The sequence below is a fragment of the Cheilinus undulatus genome, linkage group 15, assembly GCF_018320785.1.
Source record: "Cheilinus undulatus linkage group 15, ASM1832078v1, whole genome shotgun sequence".
NCBI classification, from domain to species: Eukaryota; Metazoa; Chordata; class Actinopteri; order Labriformes; family Labridae; genus Cheilinus; species Cheilinus undulatus.
Window position 1 is genome coordinate 22,999,151 of NC_054879.1, and position 24,568 is coordinate 23,023,718.

General features: G+C 39.3%; 1 protein-coding gene across 10 annotated transcripts in view; it reads left to right on the top strand.

Moving 5' to 3' along the window:
- Positions 1–20,143, top strand: part of akap11 (A kinase (PRKA) anchor protein 11) — a 42,082-nt gene extending 21,939 nt beyond the window's left edge. For 5 of the 10 annotated variants that reach the window (XM_041806992.1, XM_041806995.1, XM_041806994.1 and 2 more), the window contains 5 exons: positions 6,485–6,571; positions 9,725–9,771; positions 11,742–11,929; positions 12,533–12,669; positions 12,998–20,143. In XM_041806992.1, coding sequence (XP_041662926.1) covers positions 6,485–6,571; positions 9,725–9,771; positions 11,742–11,929; positions 12,533–12,669; positions 12,998–13,277 — 739 coding nt within the window. In that variant the 3' untranslated portion in view covers positions 13,278–20,143. Of the gene's footprint in view, positions 1–3,371; positions 3,459–4,702; positions 5,525–6,484; positions 6,572–9,724; positions 9,772–11,741; positions 11,930–12,532; positions 12,670–12,997 lie in introns of those variants that run through there. The other 5 variants (XM_041806998.1, XM_041806999.1, XM_041807000.1 and 2 more) reach the window with 5 other exon arrangements.
- The last annotated feature ends 4,425 nt before the right edge of the window (positions 20,144–24,568 follow it).

The following is a 24,568-nucleotide window of genomic DNA, read 5'->3' on the forward strand; positions in this document are numbered from 1 at the left end:
CTGTAAAATGCTATAATCAGACCGATTAATCGGCCCGCTGATAAATCGGTTGGGCTCTAGATTGAGGCTATGCATACCTACAGTGTGTGCTCAGCATATCTTCAATGCAGAAGCATACATCAGGCTTAAAAAGGTAGCTACACACTAGTCTTCAAAATCATGGAAGACCACAGACATTCAAACAGTCTACGCCTATCTTAACTTTAGAACCCTCCAAAAGCACATTAGACGATTTGGGCAGACCGTGAGACCACCCACTGTTTGTGCTGAGGATTTTTACAGTGAAGACTCCACAGAAACAAGATCTCACAGAAATTTTTGTGATCAAATGTGACTTCATGAGGAAAAAAAAACAAACAAACATGGATGACAAGCAACATCAGCTGACTCTGAACCCTCTTGTGGTACGTCTTGCATGAGATTTTAAAAAGCCTTCATGATGCTACCAGGATTGCACTTTTTTTTTTTTTTTTTTGGTCTTTTTTCCATTTGGCTCAGGGCACAGTTGTGTTTATTTTTCAATGCCATGTTGGTGAGTTGTAAAAGTATGCAACACCTGGTAAAAGATACTTCCTTGTCTGCTCAATCCCATCAGCTATTGCAGGTCGATGCAATGATGCATCAGTTTAACATCGGTATCTGAGGATATCAGGCCTGTTGCCAAGTACTACCCATTGGCAAATACTGTGGCATGAACAGATATCAGTAGCCAATGTTTACCTGTAGTGTCTGATCAGTATAATGCTAACATCTTATTACCTAATTGCTGAGTCAAAGACAGCAATTTGTACTGGGCAGAAGAAGTCACCTGTTGGGTAAGTCTTAAATCTGGCTTCAGCCCCCTGAATTGTTGGGGTCAAAATGGGTCCACAATCTGACCTAAAACCTTCAAGTGTTTAGCCAAGGTTAAAGAGATGGTTTCATGTAAGTTTCTGCTCTCTGGGATTCAGGTTGTTGACATTTCTGGAATATTCTGTCATCTCAATGGAAGCAAAACTGACAACATTTGAATTCTTTCCCAAGGTACTCAGTGAACACAACGTGTTAGCCGTGAGGGCCAAGTTACTGTATCATAATATTTGTTAAAGGTGTGTCTGTGATGGCTTTCTGCACTCCAGGCAGTTTTTCTTTTTCTGAAGGAACAAAGTCCACCATGTGATTAATTTAGACCCCATCAATGACAACAAAACCCCTGCAGAAAATATTTCTGCTCCATAAAAGGAAGTTTCACCCTTGAAGGCTTATTAGGGCGCTGAACATGATGACTGACTAAATGAATGAGCTCTCAGCGTGTGTCATTTAGTGAAACCGCGGGGAGAAAGCTGCCGCTGAGGTGATGCAGATTAAAGGAGGTATTTTTAGATATCAGAAATGTTCCTTTCCACATGCCACAGTGTGCAGGTTCCAGCCAGCAACCTAATTATTGACTAATTACACACAAAGTGTGTGTTGTTGTGCTGCTGTTGCCAGCTGGTTGTCCCGGTGGAACCCACAGCATTAGCAGGGATTACATGAGGACAAGAATGTAATGATCTCACATTATACGGCTTTAGCAACAAATTGTCTCGATCAACAAATTAGAGATGAATCAGTGGGATTTCAGGGGGAATAATGTGCATCCGCCTCTGTTGTGAACATCACCTGGCATTTAAAGGATTACTCCAAATGCCAGAAATAGTCATCAATCTGAGTAATGTTTGCTGAAGCTTCATGATAGATAAGGTCATTATAGCAAGTGGGAAAAAAGTGCTTATTACATCCAGATCTTTGCTCGTTTTCAGCGGCTCTCCACTGCAGCAAGTTAATAAGTTAACTCTCCAAAACTCCAAAGCAGAGAAAGAACATGCCAACAGAGCCCAACGATGTAACTGTAGTTTAAAATATCTTTAAGCATCTTGTGTAAAAGATCAATTGTTCTTAAAGGGTTTGAGAATAAACCCCTTGCATGTAGATAAATGCAGTTTTATTCATCTTAAAACAAACTGCACATTTATCAAGAAAAACAGCAGATTTTGCTTCAATGTAGTAATCCTGATGAGCTAAACTTTAATTAGAAATACAATTGTCTTGTTTAAAGAAAAACCAAACACATTTCTGTACCATATTATGTGAAAGTAATACATCATCTTGGGGATATAACAGAATTATGCCAAGGTTAAATGACTCAGAGTGTACTCCACCATTATGAGAAGTGGAACTGTTTTTATTTTTTTAGTCTATAAAAAGTTTTCCTTTGTGTTTTTTCTATACAATGGTGTAGTGTTCAATTGCATAAACTGGAATCTTAAGATTTGAAATCATGGTTTTTGGAAAAGTAGTTTTTCACTTCAGTCAATTACAGACAACTTTGTATGAACAAAGGTCAAACCTTGAGGTTATGATGCAACAATGAAACAAGTTTTCTCATGTATATCCAAGTATTTCACTCTGGTGTGGCATAGCTTATAAACGACTTGACTCCTGTAGAAGCCTGTACCGTCTATAATGTTTTGGAAGTCAAAACAAGTCCACATATCCACAGAAGCTGCACTGCTGGGTAGGCATGAGCAATCGGCTCTCTCAGGCTAGAAGTCTTGTGGGATCTCATTGCCTAAGAAGAGAAGAAGAGGGAAGAGTCAACTGCCTGTAGCTGGCTGGCATTGCCTGCTGCCAACGAGCAATCAGGGGGTGAAATTAAACCGCAAACTATTGCACCAACAAAGTAAATTATAAAAAAAAAAAAAATAGCAATTCTGCATTTTAAAGTATTGATACAGTATTGCACCACAAAATATCGCGATATATCAGTGTATCGATATTTTCTAACACCCCTAATGAGTGAATTTTTTTAGCAATATAGTGTATGTGTGACTGAATTTTTGATTTAGATCATTAGAAAGGTGTTCACCTCTTTCCTGGCTTGGTTTTATTTGAGCAGGGCAAATAAAGCACCCCATAATGTCACAGGGCCTATGGTAATCAGCCCACCCCCCCAAAGGCAACAACACTAAAATCGCAAAGTAGATCATCACAACACAGACTGTCGGAGATGTCACTTCCTTCGTTAAAAGTAAATGGCCAGCTACATGCTGTGTTTCTGTTCATTGTGAGGTAAATTCCGAAATCTATCAGCCACAGTGGACTATGAGTTATTTAAAGTATCATAACAGAGGTTTTTGTACCAGAAAACAGTAAATTTAAGCCCCCAAATTCTGTCCGTCTGCTCTGGCACATAGCCAGGCTGCTGCGCTCTGCTCAGAGTTCACAGTAAGGTCAGGGGGAAAAGCTAGCTGTTGGAGTGCTGGTCTATTTTTTACTCGAAGCAGATGCAGCAGGAACAAACATCTTACCTGCTGAATGTGAGTTTTAATCCATATTTCCCTTGTCTTTAGTTGTGGATGATTGAAAGAAGCCAACTGTGACTGCCTCTACAAACAGAAACAGTTGAATTCCTCCTGTTTGTTAGCGTTGTGGTAAAAGTAAGTAAAAGTATCTAATGATAGACACGTTCTATTTCTGCCAAGTCTGTACCAATAAAAGCCTCCAGTGCTAATCATTACTGAAGACTTTTATTTTGAAAAGCAAGTTCACGAAATGGGGTGTTTTCAGCAGCAACTTAAAGGGATACTTCAACATTTTGGCAAATTCGCCCATTGCCATAATTCCTATAGTCTCAGTAATAGGTTTGTTTCCTTTAGTTGTCGGTGCAAGCTGTTTCTAGATCTGGGGGGACCGTTAAACCAGCTGCACAGCTAACGCTTTTTTAGCAGACGGAATTTTTGCTTTCCCTCATCAAACTCTCAAAATATGAAATAACGAAATTATACGTTATTATTTCATAGCGTGGTGAATGTGCAGGTCACAACTTTTCCACAAGAGCGTTTTGGAGTTGTTGATTGTGTATTTGATGAGTTTGATGAGGGAAAGCAAAAATTCCGTCTGCTAACATAGCATTCGCTGTGCAGCTGGTTTAACGGTCCCCCCAGATCTAGAAACAGCTTGCACCGACAACTAAAGGAAACAAACCTATTACTAAGACTATAGGAATTATGGCAATGGGCGAATTTGCCAAAATGTTGAAGTATCCCTTTAACAACAAAGACGTCTCATAAACAGGAGAGACTGAACTTCACATAACTCAGAAAAGGAGATCTAAGGAACACCTGAAGAGTTAAATACAGGATGAGAAAACGAACCTGAGACTTTTTAGCTCTACACTGTCTATCGGACAGGACATAAATGTGAGACTGTTTCTCTGGTGGCTTATCACTTCACAGGGACTCTAAAATGATGTGAGACAGTAGTCAGAGTCATGTTCGTATTAAAGGTCTAATAGATCATGAAATTTAAGACAAAAGAGTTAGAAACAATGAAAGTGCTTAGAAAAAAAAAACATTTCCACAAAAGAAATATCTTTTCAAACAAGTAGTATGTTTATATTGGCCTTATTTAAAGTACATTTATGTTGGCCAAATCTTTCTTTTTTTCACCCATTGAGATAAATGCTTCACAGCTCCTGGACCATGACCATGACATATTTTAATGTCATTGTTTTATTCACCAATAATTTCATCACCTTTGTTCTTTTTGTATTTTTTTTTTCTCTTTTACTGTTATTCCATCCCATCTTGATTCAGCTTTCGCACTCTCAGTTGGATATGGATTTCCAACAAATCAAATATGTTTATCCGATTATCTTGCTTCTGTCTTACATCTGTTTCAGACTGGAAGCGTCCTTTGCTTCTTGCAGTTGCGACACCTGTCCACTCCAGCATGCACCGTCATGGCGCGGTTGTTCTGCTTCTCCCTGCTGTCACAGCCCTACCATTCCTCCAAAGTTTAACCTCAGTAAACATTCCTACAAGTGACTCAATTCAGTGTACAGTAGAACCATTCGGAAACCCATCTAAATAAATCATTCTGTACGAATAAAGAGAGTTTCTCCAAAGAAATGCTAAACTGGAATTTTACTTTGAAAAGAACAAACCAGAAGTGGACTAGTACTGTCTTTGTCTTTCCTGTGATATATTGCACCAGCAAGGGCACACAAAACAACTTTATTAGTCAGACCAATTTTAACTTGTGGCCTTCATCAGGGCCTACAAGAAACAGATTGCATACATATCCTACCAATGTAGATGTACATATGTGTTACATCAAGGTAAATATGAAGTGTGGTGTGCCTAAGAAATAGGCAAGACCTCAATTCTCCAAATTCTCCACCTGTGTGTCATGCATATAAGGCGTGTGATGTGCAGTGCTCACACAGGCAGTCTGAAAGCCCTGACTTGATAACATGCAAATGAACTGAAAATTTGTCCGTGTTGCAGCCAAAATGCATAATTCGTACTGCCTGTGTAAAATGGCTGTTAAAATCCCAGACTCTCTAAACTATCCCAGATTGTTTATTTATTGTCCTTAGCTCTGCAGGGTTCCCAGTCCTTGGATCCCAGTCTGCTCCGCTGAGGCAGCTGGCCTTTCAAAGTTTCCAAACTGGAATTTTACTTATCCTGAGGTGGAGGTCTTTCTTTCAAGAGCCCCTGACTCAACCAGCTACACTGATCAGGCAGAGAGAACATGGTCAGTTGGTGGGATCCCGGATGAGCCCCCAAAGATGTCCATAATTGTAATTGTGCTCTCACACAGAGTACAGAATTTTGTCTGTGTGTGATCCCAGGGCTCTGAGGGTTTTCAGAATTTATGATTCTTGGGTACAACACAGTCTGAATCATCTCCCCCTTCCCATAAGTTTTTTCCAGGCAGTGTTCCCAAGCAGGTGTAACAGTAGGAGATAGGGATCACAGAGGCTTCCTTTATATACAGTGCTTAACAAATTTATTAGACCACCACCCAAAGTTAGGTTTATGCCACAGCTGCCCTAAATTAACAGCATTGGTAATTACCAAAATCATTTTTTTATGTTTCTGCAATGGCTAATACACCAATATGTAGAAGCTCTTTAACCCAAATGATATTTTTAATGCTAAAATATAATTATTATTGTTATCCATGAATTTTCAAATTTACTGATTTAAAAAAAATGGAAAAATAGTAAAGCACATTATTATTTCTTGATTAATATGTCAAATTATAGTTATTTACTTGCATTCCTGAACAGAAAATGAGTTTTAGTGGTTGAATGTTATGCTTGATTAATTTCTGACTTCTCAGAGAAGCCCAGTGAGCCGGCTCAAATTTGGGTATAAAAAGGTGAATTCAGTTTGAAATTCCTCATTCCTGTTCAAAATGGTGAAACATATAGAGCTCACTGAAAATGAAGGAGTCCGCATTAAAGCACTTCATGATGCTGGATGGTCTCTGAGACAAATATTACAGGTGGTCTAATATATTTGTTAAGCACTGTACATCCTTGAAAAACCAGTTTCATGAAGACAAAATAAGGAACATTCATAAAATATCATGATTTTTAAAGTCTTTTACCAGCTACTGTATGCAGAACTCCTGTCAGTGTTATAGCAGTGCATTACCTTCCTTCTCTCTCCAGCAGCAATGGGAACAGCAGTAGTTGGAGCAGTCTGGGCTTGGAGGGGGAGGCGTGTGAGGAGCGCATGTCCTTCTCTCCCTCGGACAGGTTGGTCAGCAGCTGGTGACGTGGTTAACCTTCAGTAGGATGTGGAGGTTCATCTAGAATGGGACAAAGATGCAGTTAAGATACAATGTTTACCATAAGGGAATGAGAAAAAGACGCTTCAGATCCATGGAGGACACTTCTAGCACACAATTGGGCCCAGAGAATTGTTTCACCATGTGAAAATGATTTACAGGATTGCATAGTGGCAGTTTGATTTATACTTTGTCTCATACTAGGAACCACCAGCCCCTTGCATGACCACAGTAAAGCTGTGGATATAAAAAGGCTTGACATGGCATAAGCTTGTTGATGTGACTGTAAGCATGTGAGGTTTGCTGCTTCTGCTTTCATGGCATGTCCTTTTGCTTTATTTCACCATTTTTGTTTCCTTTATGTTTGTGGTTGTTGCTCCCTGTCTTTAATGCTATAGACCAGTTAAACCCACCCTAAGGTTCAGTTTTTAGTCAGAAGGGAGTGTAGTTACAGCTTCTTTAAGGGGAAGGCCAGATCAGCATATTTCATCTTCATATGCAGCCATTAACGAGAATAACTGCTTTGATACAGTATGTCTTTGCTGCTCATGGCAATGCAGCACAAGGTTAAAATTGTAGATACTTTTCTGTACTTTTTCATTGCTTATTTGATACTTTGTTGATGCCACAAGTTTACACTGTACAATTTCTTTTATTTTAATGACCAGTAGTATTAAAATGTACTGAAACATTAGAAATTTGACATCTAAGGTACATAGGAGAGAATTAAATCCATCAATAATTACAAGAAAACTCTGTGTCTCATTTGCACAAATATGTTTTGGTACCAAATTTTGCCAACATACAGTATTTATGCATTTCAATAGTGTGAAAGTCTTTTTTTGTAATTTTTGATCATGATATACAAGACTTTTACATTTTTTTGTGCTTGGTACTTCTATTTTTGCTGCTGTGGTATCAAAACAGATACTAATATCATTTGTTTTTTAGTAGTATAGTATCAAAGCTTAAAAAAAAATCCCATGTCTCATGCAGCACTGTGTGGATAGTTTTTGCCACATGCATGTGAACCCTGACGTATGAGATTGACTTCTGCATGGTGCATTGTTAATCCAAAAATCTGCCACGTTTAAGTCGTCTTTATCCTCAATTTCCATGTTTTCTGCATTGTTTTTCCATCCAGAACATGAGTTCAGTTCTGTTTAACTGCTTACAAACAGTTCTCAGATGTCCGTGCTCACCACAGACATGTGAACGCACCAACAATGCAATCAATGCCTCAAAACAACATGATCACAACTGACAAAATGATTGAAGAGTCAGAATATTCCTGCTGGAAGACAGGGAAAATGTTTCTCTCAAGACAGTTTGTGTGTGTTGAAGTTTTTACTTGCCTAAGATTAACTCAAACCAGCAGGATCATAAAACAGAGTTCAACTTTTACATGTAATTATATCTGAAAGGACTTAAAGTTTCCTTTTTTTTCAGTAAAGAAAAACAAGACTTAAGTTATATCAGTGTGACGCTCACAGAAATCTACAAAAAACTGTAAGAAAAGATGTGTGATACGCATTTTTAAATTTTGGCAGCTATTTATTCAAGTTTCCCACAAATAACTAGAAGTAAAAAAGTACTGATTTCAAAATGTACTCAAAAAGTACAAGTACCTAAAAAAACTACCCAATTACAGTAATCTAATTAAATGTAATTTGTTACTCATGTAACTAGTAACTTAAATGTAATAAGTTAATTAGAAAACCAGCTCCCCAGTGGCACAGCTCTCAGCACCATTCCAACCAAGCAAAATCTCTAATGGTTATTTAAATGATTGCAGCTCTACCAGTAATGTTATGAATTAACTTGATTTGTAAGGGTTTATTTTTTTTGGATTTAAATAAAAACTCAATTTTCTGACTATTTCATTCAAGTTGTTCTTTTATTTGAAAATTTATCATATAGAATAGATGTCAGTCTTTTAATAGCTTAAAATTTTCATGTCTTAAGTGACAAATTAACATCTTTTGATTCTGAGGATCATCAAACAGCAGAATGTCATTTCACTGTCAGCCATTAGGTGGCAGGTTCTTCACAGATTTAGGTCATTAGTTTAGTTAATTCCCCTGTTAGAAAAAGATCTTGTCCCATCTACAAAATAGGTGATGCTCATTAATGCTTATGTCTCTGACCCTTAAGCTATGCTTATTAATTTGCTAGTAGCCAAATTTCAGACAGGACATTGATAGGACTGAACTTACCAGAAGCTTCCATCAACAGCCAAAATGACAAAACTCATTTTAAGTAGTTTGTGTGAATACATGATTTGAATGTGTTTCTTTGAGGTTCTTCATCTTCCTCACCTCTTTGTTGGTGTTTTTGTCTTGGCTTTATGATCCTATCATAAGAATCTGAAGAGGCTTCTTCCTTTTTGAGGAGAGAGAATAATTTTTTTTATCTGATTTTGAGCTGTAAGGTTTGAGTCTCTGTAGCTGCAGGGTGTGTCAACAAAGACTGAGATTAACAATGTTATAAAGAAGAGAAATGACTGTTTATCTGTAAGCACAGCTCACTGCAAATATTTGAACAATCGTCAGAATGGATATGGAGCAGATTTTAAGAAAGGAAAAGTCAACTTTCACACTCATTTACTCTTAGTCACCGTGTCTTAACGGACAAAAGACCAAAAGTCAATTTACTGGAACAATAAAGGAAACTCTGACTGGAAATCTACCAGCAGCTCCATCATTGAGTGGAAAATGCTGATTACAGGCTGATCTGAAACTGTTAGATACAAAGTAAAATAGTGGCACGACTTAAAAAAGACTAAATTTAACCATGAGAACATGCAGGTTACCAAAAAAAGATACCTATATGATTTATTTTCTCCTGTGAAGAGCATTTGTAGCAAAGCATGAATATATTTTTATCAACATATAGCAGCAAAAGGCGCATAGTTAACTTGCATGAAATGCATGAACTATTATTTTATTTTGGCATCTTTTTGGACTTTTAATTGTGAAAGCTTTCCAGCATTTCTTAAATGGGAGACGTTACTTTGCTTGGAGTGCTTCTGATATTTTCCTTTTCTTAAATCAAAGCCTGTTGCATCTCCCACCTGGCTCTTTCCTCCTCACTAACCTGTGTGATATTTCTCCTCCAACAGTGACAACACAGAAGACAAGGAGGGAGAGGTGAAGGAGGAATCCAGTGGTGAGGATATTTGCTGTCTGTAACTTCACTTTTGACTCTGCTGCAGTCTGAAGTAATTCTAGGTTTTCTAATCCAATAAAACCTTTGGTGAACAAGACTTTTCCTTAAAATGTAGATTCTAGCAAACTAGAGAAACCCCAAATCTTTGACACTTCACATTTTGGGACAGCAGAGGGATAAGAAGAGAGAGAGAGACAGACCTCTCCCCTACTTTACAGTCTCTTTTGCTCTTTCTGTTTGATGTATAGAATATTCATTGTTAATTCCAGCTGTCTGTGTATGACTGTCTGCCTCTCTGGGGAGTGTCAAATCAGAGCAGCTGCCAGTGAGGGAGGGCTGGGAGGGTTGTCACTGAGACTGTCCTGCTGTGGGAGCATGAGAGCTGTAGACTACATATAAAGGAGTAATGTATGATACATCTGAGATGTCAGTATGTCCTTAAGATGTTATGTATTAGACACGATTGGATAGTCAGGGCTGAGGAATATGGCAAAAAAAGGTGACTAAACTGTGTTTTCCCCAGTATTGATTAAGAATAGTATTTATATGGAGGGCCTGGTGAAAAACAGTTTATTATTTGATATATTAAACAAGATGCTTGACAGGTGTAGCAAAAGTAGACAAAGGGAGCAGGACTAGAGGGGTCAATTTGCATTTAATTACATTTAATTAGAGATTATTTGTTATTACCAACCAATAGCTCTTGCAAACATTTTTGTCTACAGTAATGTCTTATTTTTATTATTTTGTGGAAAATTACTAACGACAATTATCAAAAGTTTCAAGAACTGCAAATTTTCAGTCACATTGTCAGCCAAAAGCTTTCACTACAGAAAGAGAAGACAATGTCTGAATTGCCTGAGTTTGTTGTTAAATAAAAGAAATGGGCGGAAAATTGTACCTAGGGCTTCTATTTTTGTTGCGATGGTATGGATATAGATATCAATAATGTTTAGATTATCTGGTTAATGTACCTTCATCAGCTGCTGTCTGACATTTTTAATCCAACTGTCCATGCTGCGGTCACCCTCAAATTCCACATACTCCATCTGTGTTGTTATCAGCACACAAAATATGCTGCAGAGCAAGTCTCCTCTGCTCTAGTGAATCTTTGGAATTCCACACCATGCACTCTGGTTCGTCAGTAGTGTGCCAGAAGTACCACTCTGCCATGTTTCACTAAAGATATGTGTTAAGTCTATTTTCAGCAGAGTCTGCTTCCAGCAGGAACAAATACGCTCAGATCATTTGGTCAATTTCAAAGTGAAACACTTACAACTGTAAATCTCATTACCATAGCAACATTCCGTCACAACTGGCGATACAAGCCACAGGTCATTAGTCAGTCAAAGGATCACAGACAACATGAAAAGGTGAAAAAAATACAGGATTTTATCGACATCATACAGCCTTTCTAGAAAACAAACCTTTAAATTTCCTCGTGTACGCACCCATGGTAGAGGCAAAAAAAAAAATCACAGAATAATATTGAAGTGAGCAGTAAATAAACCTCAGAAAGGAAAGTTTCCATGCTACTCTTAAGCTGGACTCAGTTGTTATATTACCTCACATTTCCTGCATGATTTCATAGTTCCCCTGTGGTTTCTCATCTCCAGTTGCTCAAGGCTGCACTCTGCTGGCTTTGGGAATAGATCCAGTGGGCGATGGTGCTTGCCATGATTTGAGCAAAACTGTAGTAACAGTACAGATGCGGAGTATGTGGAATTTGCAGGTCACAGTCAGCAGAGAGCAGCAGACCCTTCAGTTATGGCAGCCACCACAAGATGGCAGCACCTACAACTCAGCTGTAGGATTTTCTTTAGACTATTTATATGTTTAAAATGTACTAAATAGTCGGTGATAACTAGGTTGGAAGGTGCACACAGACCAAAAAAAAAAAAAAAAAAAACACAATCAAAGTATCAAGTAGGACACATTACCTGAAATAACCCATTGTTTGTCTGCTGCAGGGACTCTTTGTGTGGACCAGACTCAGCTCCAGTCTCCCAGGACAGCACTGCTCATGGTGAACTCGGATTTCCTTGGCCCTCGACACATCGCACCAGACCCCCAGCTCAGGAGCATGCTACAGTGGGTGGCAGCCTCCATGAATGACATCCCCGTGATCCAGCTGAGTGCTGACAGAGAGCTGCAGCAGGTGATTGTCTACACTCACTAATTACCTTTCAAACAGATACACAATGTGGTGTTTACGATTAAACACTAAGTCAGCCCTCCTTAGAGTCAGATCTCTCTATGAAAGGAGTCTTTATTTCTCTGCTTGTTGATGTTGGTCTTAGAGGATATACATCTTGAATCGTTGTATTCTTGTTTCCACTACACTGATCTCTGCTGTGGAGACAAAATAATTAGCTTATGCAATGATAGAGTTTTTAAAGATGCCACAGTGTTTAACAGTGTAATGTTTTAAGCCTCTCAAGCACCTTCAGATGAATTCAAGTCACCTCACATTGATTCCAGTAATCATGTTCCAAATCTGGTCTTTGCCCTTAACCTGGACTAAATTTATCTCTAATAATAAAAGGGTGTTCCTTACAGGATTTACATAGTCAAACCTTACTGGTCAGATTTTACCTACTGTCAACTCATAGTTGAATAACTTTCTTTTTGAGTCCATTTATCCATTTTTGTTATTTTAGGCAGGCCACTTGGTTAAGAAACATGATTTGCCATTACAAATATTTTCATCTTGATCAGCAGTGATTAATTTACATTTAATGCTGTTATTTATATTTTGCAGCGTAGCTGTTTTCCCCCTGCTCTTCTACAAGCCTATGTGCAAAGCATCAAGCAGAAACAGCACAAATTCCTGCCTTTCCTGTGCCTAAAAGGAAAGCCTGAGGCAAGGAGAGAAGCAAAGCGGAATAGAAGCCATAGGTCAGATTCGAACCTGTACTGTCCGCTTGAAAGACTAGTGTCCACACATCAGGCAAGACCTAGCCTGTAGGCCATCTGGACCTCACAAATATGTGCTTAAAAGATATTAAGTAATATAAAACAGAAGTAAAGTTAAAAATAAGAGCAGTGCAAGCAGTAATAAAAATGATACTAAAAACAGCTATACAAATCAAGGAAAATATGAATGGTACATCAGAAAATGCAGATATATACAAAAGACCACAGGTATATAAAGTGGTAAGGTAGTATGCACGTGCTTTCATCAGTTACTCTGATTATAAAATCATTTGAAACTTTGTCTTTTCAGCTCCCAGCGGTGGTCCAGAGGCTTCGAGAGCGGAGGTGGAGGGTTGGTGAGCTGCTGCACACGCTGCTGCGTTACTGTGAAGATGGTCAGACACACAGTCAGCTCAGAGAGGAGGCACTGCAGCCAGGCAGAGATCCTCACCGCACCCCCCTCTTCCAGTGGCTCCTGGAGCATGTCTAGGACCACTCCTCTCCTCCTCCTCTCCTCCTCTTCTCCTCTTCTCTCGTTAGTGTCCAACACGGCTTTGCAAGCATCACAGCCTCTAGAGGGCGCCATATAAATCAGCTGATGTGTTGCTCTGATGAATGTGGGCGGTGTGTTTTGCATGCTGTGACCAAGAATCCTTATTTGATTTTTCTTTCCACCTTCTGTTGTGTTGGTGCCGTCTGTATTATTAATCAGGATGATATCATACCTGTTGATTTAGTGAGCTGTCACTCCCGCCCACCCGCTCCCCTGATTGAAGCCCTCACACCTTGCTGCCGTCGTGCTCGAGCGACTTAAAGAAGAGATGAAACAGAGAGAGAGATCCACACCCCGTCTGCTCCAGGCAGACAGAAACGCAGTAAGTCTAGAGAGACGGAGAGAAAGAAGAAAGTGTTTTCTGTTAGGGAATCCCCATAGCCCTGCTGGGCTTGCTGATGTCATAAGACTCCCACAGCTCACCTCTGTGGTGCCGTTTCCACATGTTTAGAGACCAAGTGTGCGTACACATCAGCAGACAGCACCCTCATATTCTCAGAGGGGAAACAACACATACTGTTACACAATTCTACCCTCCCATAGTATTGAATAATTGTATTAAATCACTGTAAATGACTGTATTTCATTCACATTCAGCTCCAGCAAAGGCGATTCTGGAGCACTAAGTGCTGGTGTTATTGGACTTGACCGACATGCTGCCATACAGATTGAGATCAAATGTTCAAGTTGTAAACCCGCATCTTAAGCAAGTTGTTTTTATTTTGCGTTGATGATCAAAAAACTTTGTGGCTTTAGAAGGAGAAATAGCGTTTGATGAAGTTGCCTCTCACCAGTATTGGTGTTTTATTGAACACTGTAATGCCGAGGTCAGACTACATGATCTTTTTGTCTGTTACTGTGTCATATCAGACGATCACACCAGGACTTGACGGAGAGACATATCAGACTACCAGGTGGTGCCCACATTTTCATGAATGACAAGAGTTCTCAGTGTGGTTCAGTGGGTTCACCTAAACAGCAGCGTGTTAGAGATAGAGGTGTAACAGGTCATGAAGGTCATGGTTCAGTTCATATCTTGGTTTTGGGGTCACAGTTCAGTAAAGGTCTGGTACATCCATAAAAAAGGAACGTAGAGTCTTAGTTTTATAATTCTAGATTACCCTATCTCATTATTATTATTATTATTATTATTATTATTATTATTATTATTATTGTTACTACTATTATTATTGTTATTATTATTATTTCTTTTCAAATTGAAATGAGTGAAGCTGACACTTTGTTCCATCTGGTGTTATTTAGAACCATCAGTGGTACAGTTAGCACAGCCTGTGATGTTTTAAACATGAGACCAAAAAAAGGGAAAAAATACTAAAAAACAGCAAAACCGAAATTAACAGCCTTTTAGTTCCTGGTTTGAAAGAAAGAAAGAAATAGAATGTAAACTACAAATTGAAATATGTGCATTTGACAGGACTGCATCATATTTATGATTTATAAAGTGTGCTGTGACCCTGTTGTTTGTAAAAAGCTACTGCAGTTGATACTCACGCAAAATCGGACTCATGCATGACCCCAGATTAGCTCGACACAGGATAGGAGGTTTGCAACAGAGTCAGAGCAGACCACCTAGATACTGTGTAGTCGGTGGTCTGTACTTCTTCATGTCTGTGTATGGTATATAAAATGTATTTGCATCAGTAATATCCCTGACCACCCAGTCCAGGATGTGCCCTGCCTCTTGCCCAGTGACAGCTGGGATAGGCTCCACCCACTCGACCCTGAACGGGACAAGCAGTAGTTGAACCTCACCCTTTCTGCTTTCACACCCAGACGCTTTTTAAAAACAACAGGAAAGAAACCCATGCACCTCACTTCTCCTGCAGTGGGAGCTAACTTTTCTTTTGCGTGCGTTTCTTTTGGCTAACGTCTTTCTCTTCTTCGTTGGTTAATAGCGGTTAGCATACACGAACATTACTGCCTCCTAGATTGGTGGGTAAATACTGTCCCATTTGTTTGCTTTTTCTTTTGCTTCTTTTAATGATACAGACATATTCACAATTGACCACATGCCCGAACTGTGACCCTAGAATGAAAAGATATGCCGTTACACCCTTTATCAGAGACAAGAGGTCTCCGGGCTGCAGCCATACACTCGTTTTTGTGCAGGGAGCAGAGACAGAGCTGCACCAAAGCCAATTTAAAGCCAGCGTAGATGATGATGAATAGATTAGTTAGTTGCTAATGGTTGTTATTCACCAAATATTTCTTGCCAACTTTTCTCCTTTCAGTCCATTGTGGTCATCCCTCTGACACATCACACAGACAGGGATGCTAGTGTCAGAGCTCAACAAACTTTACCTATCTCACAGCTCCAACTTCATCATTCTTCTTTCTCTTTGCCATCCAGTTTGTTCATGCTTGTGACTTTTTCACATGCAAAGTGCTCTTTCCCTCTCATTGGTCAGCATCTCTGATGTAAGACAAACCCTAACCCTAAGGCGGCGGCGGGGGGGGGGGGGATCAAACATGCTAGACTTTCTATTGGGAGGTCGTGTGGCGTCCCACATGTGGCTTTGATTGTTATCCACTATGACACACTACACAGTATGAAACGTCTGGTCATAATCATGCTTATAACGTGTAGTCTGACCTCGGCATAGCTCTGCTTGCCTATCCTCAATCTCCTCGGTCGTCAAACTTAGTAAAATATTTAAAAAGGATGATGTTTACTCGGTATTAAAAGAAGAGAAAAGTCTATTTTTTTGAAGGTAGAGTTTGTCTAATCAAACATGAAATGCTGCTCAAAGCTTTGAAAGAAAAGCCATGAAATTGGTTTGACGTTGCCAAATGTAGCTGAGAAGGTGACTCTGCTATCCTCCGGTCATCTTCATCAGTGGTCAAGTTTGGGGAAGATCCAGTGACGCAGATGGAGGATCTTGTAGTAATTAAAGATGCCGCTCTGGTCTGCACCTCCAGAACCACAAAACCAAACAGCGTGTGCATTGCTCAACCCTGGACTCACACATTTTGTCAGACACCCACAGCCCTCAGTCACCTTGTGGAAGGAACAGCTCCAGAATACCACAACTTCCACTCAGCACTGACTCCCCAAACACAGACACTTCCCCGCTACGACATTACTCACCAGCCCATACTTGTATGTCTACGCGCACAGCACTACCAGCTACTTGCTGAGATGCACTTTTTAATGATTTATCTGAGGAGAGATGGGCATTTCCAGCCTTGAATTTCCTCCTCTGTGAATCCACTCCCAGCGTGCACGTTCAGCTCTGCAGTCAGTTAATGTACGTGCACATTAAACTCCCCTTGATCCTCCCGAGAGATACATTATTGGGATACATTTTGGTGTTCTTATTTATTTATTACTCTGTAAATGGAGGGACCTAAAGGATGACATGATGCTGCAGCTCCTCAGATTTCTATTAGGACTTTTTTCCTTCTTGAGTTTGAACACTGTAATATACCACCGCCTCACGTCTCTTATTCTAAACTATTACAAAGTTTTGATAGTGGTGTTCTCCTGCATGGCTTCATCTTGATTAAAGGTCTACATTCTTCTTTTTAATGTAATGGCCTACTATAACTGACCCTTCTCCATGGTCTGTCAAGCTTTAGGGCCTGTGTCCACAGGGTGTTTTCATGCTGCCATTTACAGTACAAAATTATTTTGTAGAGATGCACAGACTAAAAATTAGAGCCAATACAGATGTTTTCTCAGCACTTCTTTCAGTGCAACTATGCCAGCATTTTCTCTTGCGGTTGACCATAAAAACAGATCGACATGCAACTTCTTCTGCCTAGTAGAAAATCCCTTATTTGACTTAGGTATATCAGATACCAGCTTTAAGTTGATTGAAAACAACAGATAAACACTGGCTTGTGATATCTTTTCATGCATATCATTTGCAGTTGGCTAATGTTTATTAAAAGGACCGAAATCAATCAAAACCAACATGCAACTGATGCATCAATGCATCCCCACCAATTAGGGATTGACAGCGCTCATTTATTCATTCATGAAATTAAAAGATTTTGTGACTATTATCTCAATTTACTTAACTTATTAACTTATATTTGTCCTGTATTTTCCCATTGCCTGTTTGTAATTTGATACTACTGCTAGACAGCTGCCTTACAACAGGGTTCCCCAGTTCATCCAAACTCCCAAATTCCACTTCATCTGTGCAGAAATCAGCTTGCAAAGCACACTGAGGACCAAATTGCTTCCTTTGAGTCTTTGCAAATTCCATTGCATGCACTTTGGTCCATCTGTGACACAAAATTAACAGACCAATCGGTGTCATTTGTGGAGAAAAGGTAGTAGCCCTGAGCATGCTTTATTTGGAAAGTCAGTAAACAAGGGTGGCCGGTGAACTTAATTGCTGCGATAATGCTAAAGTGGCACTTTTTATCAGAAGAGAATGTTTTGGGTTTTTTTAAAGATTATTTTTGGGGCTTTTTTCCATTCATTCAGAAAGGAAAGCTAAAGAGAGACAGGAAATATGGGGAGAGAGATTTGGTGTAAGACATACACCAAACAGCACAGAAACCAGTGCATGAGAACTATAGCCTCTGTATAAAGGTGCCTGCTTTAACCACCAAGCTAAACCGGCACCCTGGAGTGAATGTTTCTTTACTGAAAGAAGAGCAAAAAATCGCTCTTAAAGCTTTTCTTGGCAGAAAAGATGTTGTTCCTCTCCTGCATTGGTATGAGTTTTATTCACCAACATTATGTGTTTACATACTGGAGCTGTACATGCCCACACCAATATGTGTTGGTTTTCCGATTGGCCCTTGATGAATGTGACAAATAGAACATTCATCCAACCCAAATCCAAACACCATCTATGGAGTGTTGCCCAGATGGGTGGGAAATGTATATCCCAGGAAATGGATTTATGATGCAGTCTGTCTGGCGTGTCAAGTTAACACAACTAAGGTGTTAAGAAATTCACTAAACCAGAAGTTGAACATCCTATAAGGACTTGTTTTGTTTTTCTAAATCAGAAAGTCAGTAACTTTGAAGCATACCAGTACTGCTATCTAGTTGAATAGGTTAAACAACAATGGTGGAACCTTTGACTGTCAGCTTGAATTTGATATTTGGAAAACTGCTAGAGTAAGGATGCTCTCCTAATGCTGCAGGACAGTTATACTCATTATCTGCTCAGATCGGCAGTCTTTAAATTTATAAACTCAAAAATTTGGATGTTTTTCTCAAATTTTTGACTGTACACTCTCAAAATTCTAAATTTTTGGCTTTATAATCCTAAAAATCATCAAGTTGGTGTTGACTGTTGGTATTTGTTTTTTCTTTGACTATTTAATACCATCAGAAATTCCAGGTTTTGTTTCCCATCAGTTTAATATTTCATACATTCAAGAATCATGAGGGTTTTTTTCTTGTTTCTTGATTTTCATGCAATTCACTTTTTCCTGAGGGATTTACAGCTTAGAAATTATTATAGTCTTATGTTAGTGTATTGTGATTAATGTGATTGTATTGTCACAATGAAAACCATGGACCCCAGGAAGGATAGCTCATAGCTGATGCTTAAGCTAATAGGGATCTAAATAAACAAACAACTTAAAAGTTAGAAATATCCTGAGAATTTTCTTGCCAATTTATGACTTTATGTTCTCCAAAGATGTGAATCTTCCTGTAAATTCATGACTCCTTTTTAATTTTCAGAATGGCTCAAAAACAGCTGTAAAAAAGGCGTAAATATCATTTTTTTACCTAAGTCATAATGAAATGTAAAAGTCTGATACTGCTATAGCTGTATCAGTAGGATAGTGGTCCTGCAGTTTTTTACTGTACAAGAAAGGCCTTTACAATTTATTTTCATGTCATCTTTTTAATTGCAAGGTTTGTTTCTTGCGCATCACTTCAACATAGGTCTGTTGGGACGTGGGTTGATATGAATCGGCCCTGGAGGACATGTTTGACTTTATCCGTCAATCCGTTTGTGCTCTACGGTTGAAAAGCCTTCATTTAAGAAACCTCTTTCCATGCATTGGCCTTTTTGTTTGAATATCTGAAAGAATTCCAGATGGTATGTCTTGGAAGTTTCATCTTTAGCTGCACACAAGGTTACAAAGCTTGACAGACTGAACCTACTGCAGGTTAACTGAAGGGTCAGTTAACCTGCAGTGACACGTCTGTACCCACACTGCCTCTCCGTATGCTCTCAGATGCTCCGTCTGTTTCTGCTTCATCTGTAGGCTGCCAGTCATATTATTATATTCAAGGTGTTTGTCATGTTTGATTTGTTTACACGCAGAATCAATAAATAAATGAATATATCTATATCAGAAAATCCACTGTTTTTTAAAAAGCTAAAGATAAACCTATGATAGAGAAGAAGACCCACTGAAGTATTAACATGAGACGTGTGAGTGTGCACATATCCTGGTTTACATGAAGAAATGTATTCAAGAGAGTGTCACGATGTACAAATCCTCTCCCAGTGTGAATGTTGACCTTAAACTTCCCTTTTCTTTCATTTTCCAGCTCTTTTCTTCAGTTTTCTTTCTTTTTAACATTCCTGTGCATCCTAAATAACCTCTAGTGCTTTATCGTTGTGTTTGTGAAGCTGAATGTTCACCTGCAATTAAAAAAAATCTCCATGTAGAAGCAGAGATTGTAAATCTGTTGTTCCCCGTGTTTCTTTCTGGAAAATTGGAGAAAATCAAAAGAGAGAAATGTACCTCACCTCCACTAACTTCTGTATTTTTCCCGCTTTCCTTGTAAAGTCCTGCCAAATAAAGATATTTAATAAATGATGTAAGTTATATAACAGTGAGTTCACCCGTTCTCCCTCGTGGCATTGCTGAATAGTTTACACATTCAAGGCTCGAAGTCAGAAGTTTCTGTTAAAGCTTGGTGTGACAATAAAGCTTTTTCATGTGCTCTTATTTCTGTTTGGATTTAATGAGTTAACCACATCATTGAAAACATTTCCACCATCACATTAATCTAATAATCAGGCGTAGTCAGGAAATAATTTAATTTTAGCTTTTTCCTTGCACTTCAGTAATCGTCAGCTCAGCAGACATTACCGAATAATATCAAACATTCATCTCTTTTTATATTTCATTTTTTGTAACTTTTTTTGACTTTTTTTTTAAGCATCTTTATTTTCTTTTAAATTGGAGCAGGTTTTTACTCAAAAGGGAGGGCTCTCAGCTTAAGATAGTACAATCCCAAAATAAAAGCATCACAAAAAAAAAACCAAAAACAAAACATTTATTTGAAAAATTTCTTATCTTAATTGTTAACCATGACAAGGTTGCTTGCCAGGAGTAAGCAGCTGAACGTGAACTCCTCAAAAGTGTGAATACTGCTTTTAAAATTAATTGGGGATCACTGGACGTCAGCGAGTCATTTTGTACATGCACTCATGCATATTTCCATATTTATGAGAATATTTAAAGGTGTATTAGTCAGAATAGAAGCACAGTGAAGCTCTAAAATCATCCATGTTATCCCTTAACCCTATGCAGAGGCCTATGCATAGCCTCAAAAATACACTATATGGACTAAAATGTTTTGGCCACCTGACCATTAAACCAACAGGAGCTGTAACGATCTACTTATATGGAATATGGAACTGCAGCTATAACAGCCTCCATCCTTCTTGGAAGGCTTTCCACAATATTTTGGAGTGTTTGAGGAAATTTTTGCCTGTTTATTATGCAGAGCATTTATGAGGTCAGGCACTGATGTTGGACCAGAAGGTTTGGCTCACAATCTCTGTTCCAGTTCATCCCAAAGGATCTTGATGGGGTTGAGGTCAGGGCTCTGTGTGGGCCAGTCAAGTTCTTCCACACTGAACTATTCAAACTATGTTTTTATAGTGCTTATTTGTGCACTGGGGCACAGTCATGTTGGAATAGAAAATGGCCTTCCCCAAACCATTGCCACACAGTTGGAAGCATAGCATTGTCCAAAATATCTTGGTATGCTGAAACATTAAGATTGACCTTCACTGGAGATAAGAGGCCTATCACCCAAACCCTGAAAAACAGCCCCACATCATTATTCCTCCTCCACATAACTTTATAGTTGACACAGTGCAGCCAGACAGGTAACGTTCTTCCAGCATCCTCAAACCCCAGACTCACCCATCTGTCTACCAAATAGAGAAGCATGATTGGTCAATCCACAGAACACATTTCCACTGCGCCACAGCCCAGTGTCGCTTTGCTTTACTCCACTCTGTCTGACGCTTGGCATTAGACTTGGTGATGTGAGGCTTGCATGCAGCTGCTCAGCCATGGAAACATTTGTAAAGCTCCTGCTGCACAGTGTTATTATTTACATTATTGCCAGTGGAAGTTCAGAACTCTTCAGCTATGGACTCAACAGAGTGACTTTTACACACCATGTGCCTTAGCAGTCATTGACCTTGCTCTGTGTTTCTAAGTCAGGGGTGTCCAAACTATGGCCTGGGAGCCAAATGCAGCCCGTGGTCCATTTTTGATTGGCCCGCAGCAAATTTTTTATGTAAAATGTGGCCAGCCTTAGAACATGAAGGTATTACTTGACTGTCACAAGGCAGTGCTACCATGCAAATTTTGTAAACAAACATTTAGACAAGGAATTTATTGATGTTTTAATTAATTTGTGACACACTATGATGACACCATAAATTGTAAACATATTGGCAACCAAAGTAATAATGTTATCTTGATTTATAATGCCCTAATTGATCACGCCACTAAATAGCAGCCCCAGTAGTGTTCCAGATGCGTAGCCAGGGCCAACCAGGTCCCCCTGAACCTGACTCCCTTACTGGCCTCACTAAATCCTTAAATTGATAGGCTATTTGTCTTGTCAACCACTAACTAGCCACGTGAGCACACTCAATCACTAAGAATATCTTAATGTACATTAGACTGGTTTACACTTTAGGATCCTCAAGGTGCAGAATATGAAAGTGGCCCCATCATTCTTATATATTTCAATATGTGGCCCTCGGTGAAAAAATTTGGACACCCCAGTTCCAAGTGGTCTTCTGCTTCATGGTTGACTTGCTATTGCTCCTAAACTCTTCCACTTTCTAATATCACTTGCAGTTGACTGTTAAATATCCAGAAAGCTGAAATTTCACCATCTGTCTTATTGCAAAGGTGGCATCCATCACCATTCATCCTGCATCTCCCCTCTTTTTGCCATTGAAATAACTGCAGTATAATCAAAATTATCAGCTGTAACTCTTAGATTATAACATCAGTTTCAACAGCCATGGTTTCTGGCACACAAATGAGCAGGAATGTAGCAACAGGACCAGGAACTGCCATAAGACTTGCACCTCACAGTCGTGTTAAGGCACAGAGTATTCATGCAAATCTACCAAATCTGTTGCTGTTTGATCTTGATGATAGTTCTCCTTTTGTTCTGCTTGCAGACCATTTAGATCATAGATAAAGGGGATAACAGCCTGCTTAAAACCAATGGGATTCCTCTAACACATTTAAAAGTCATCACTTTAGCTGCCAGGGCGACTCCTCCTCCTCACTCTTACCTGTGCTGCAGGTGCCAATTGAAACAGAAGAGACGTGTCTCTGTAAGAGTTTGTCTACTCTTCTCAGTTGTGCCTGGATACAGCTGCACAAAACAGCCTTTGTTGCTGCGTGATTATTACCACCTACACACAAATATATAATTAGGTAATGCTCTCTGCAGCTCTCTGATGGAGCATGAATGGAGGAGTCTGTCTGACATGGTGAGAGAGAAGAAGAAGAAAGAGGTGAGGGAGGGAGGCGTGGATGTTTAATTGCAGGCTGTGTAAGTGATACAGGAGGCGAGGAATGTGTCTGACAAGCACATCTCTGATCTTTGGAGCGGCGGGAAGCCCGCTGACAGACAACAAACCAGCCATACATGGACATGGAGGCACAGCCTATGGGTGACAGGACTGAGTGAAGTCATTTCCAGAAGGCTTCAAATTAGATGATACGAGCGGGGAAGTTTGGAGAGATTCAGATCTCTGGAAATTAGTGTCCGCTCTTTAAGAGAAGGAAGAGGGGCATTTCCAGCTACTATTTCTGAAGAAACACCAGAAATCTTTCTCTCTCTCTGATCACATCATTAAATTAGGTAGAGGCCTGAGATCATTCCTGTGAACTACTGATGAATGTCTTACTTAATACATTTACTGAACTGCTGGATTAGTGTGTCATTTTGTCTGCAAAGAGGAATGAAAAAACAGATGTTCCTGTGCACAAAAGAAACTGCAGCCTGAAGATGATCTCTGGGCCAGAACATTCTGATTTAATAAAGTATTATTGATCTGTGGGCATGTCTGTCTCTTTTGCTAGTCTTAGAATTGCTTTTACACCTGACTCTTTATTTGAATGCAAAAAATAAAAAATAAATAAAAATAAAAAACTGTGGTATATTATACAACCCCAATTCCACAAAAGGTGGGGCGCTGTGTAAAATGAAAAAATAAATAAAAGAATGCAGTGGCTGTCAAATCTCATAAACCCATATTTTATTCACAATTAGCATTGTGCAACTAATTAGGTTAACTGGCAACAGGTCAGTGAGTGGGTATGAAAGGAGCATTTTGGAGAGGCAGTCCCTCAGAAGTGAAGATGGGCAGAGGTTCACCAATCTGAGAAAAACTGAATCTCATAATTCTGGAACAGTATCAAAAAAATATTCCTCAATTTTTTTATTTAATTGTTTGTAAAAAAAACATTGAATATCCCACCTTCTACAATCTGCAATATTAGGCTGAATGTCAATGTGGATGCTAATGATCTTGGGGCCTTCAGGGACCACTGCATTAAAAACAGGCATGATTCTCTACTGAAAATCACTGCATGGGCTCAGGAACACTTCCAGAAATCTTTGTTGATCAACACAGGAGGCCGTGCCATCCACAAATGACAGTTAATGCTGGATCATGGAGAGAAGGAGCTATATGTGGACAGGATCCAAAAAAAGCTACCACCTTCTCTGGACTGAAGGACTGAGGCAACATGAAAACTGTTCTGTGGTCAGATAAATCAAATTTGAAATTCTTTTTGGAAAACACAGACACCTGTGGACTAAAGAGCGGAGGGACCATCCAGCTCATTATTCTAGCACAGTTCTAAAGCCTGCAACTCTGATGGTATGGGTGCCTATGGCATGGCCAGGTTACACATTTGGAAAGGCACAATCAATGCTGAAAAGTAGATAAAGGTTTTAGAGCAATATATGCTACCATCCAGACAACGTCTCTTTCAGGGAAGGCCTTGACTATTTCAGTGAGACAATGCTAAACCACATACCACACCCATCACAACAGCATGGCTTAACAAAAAAAAAGAGTCCTGCCTGCCTGC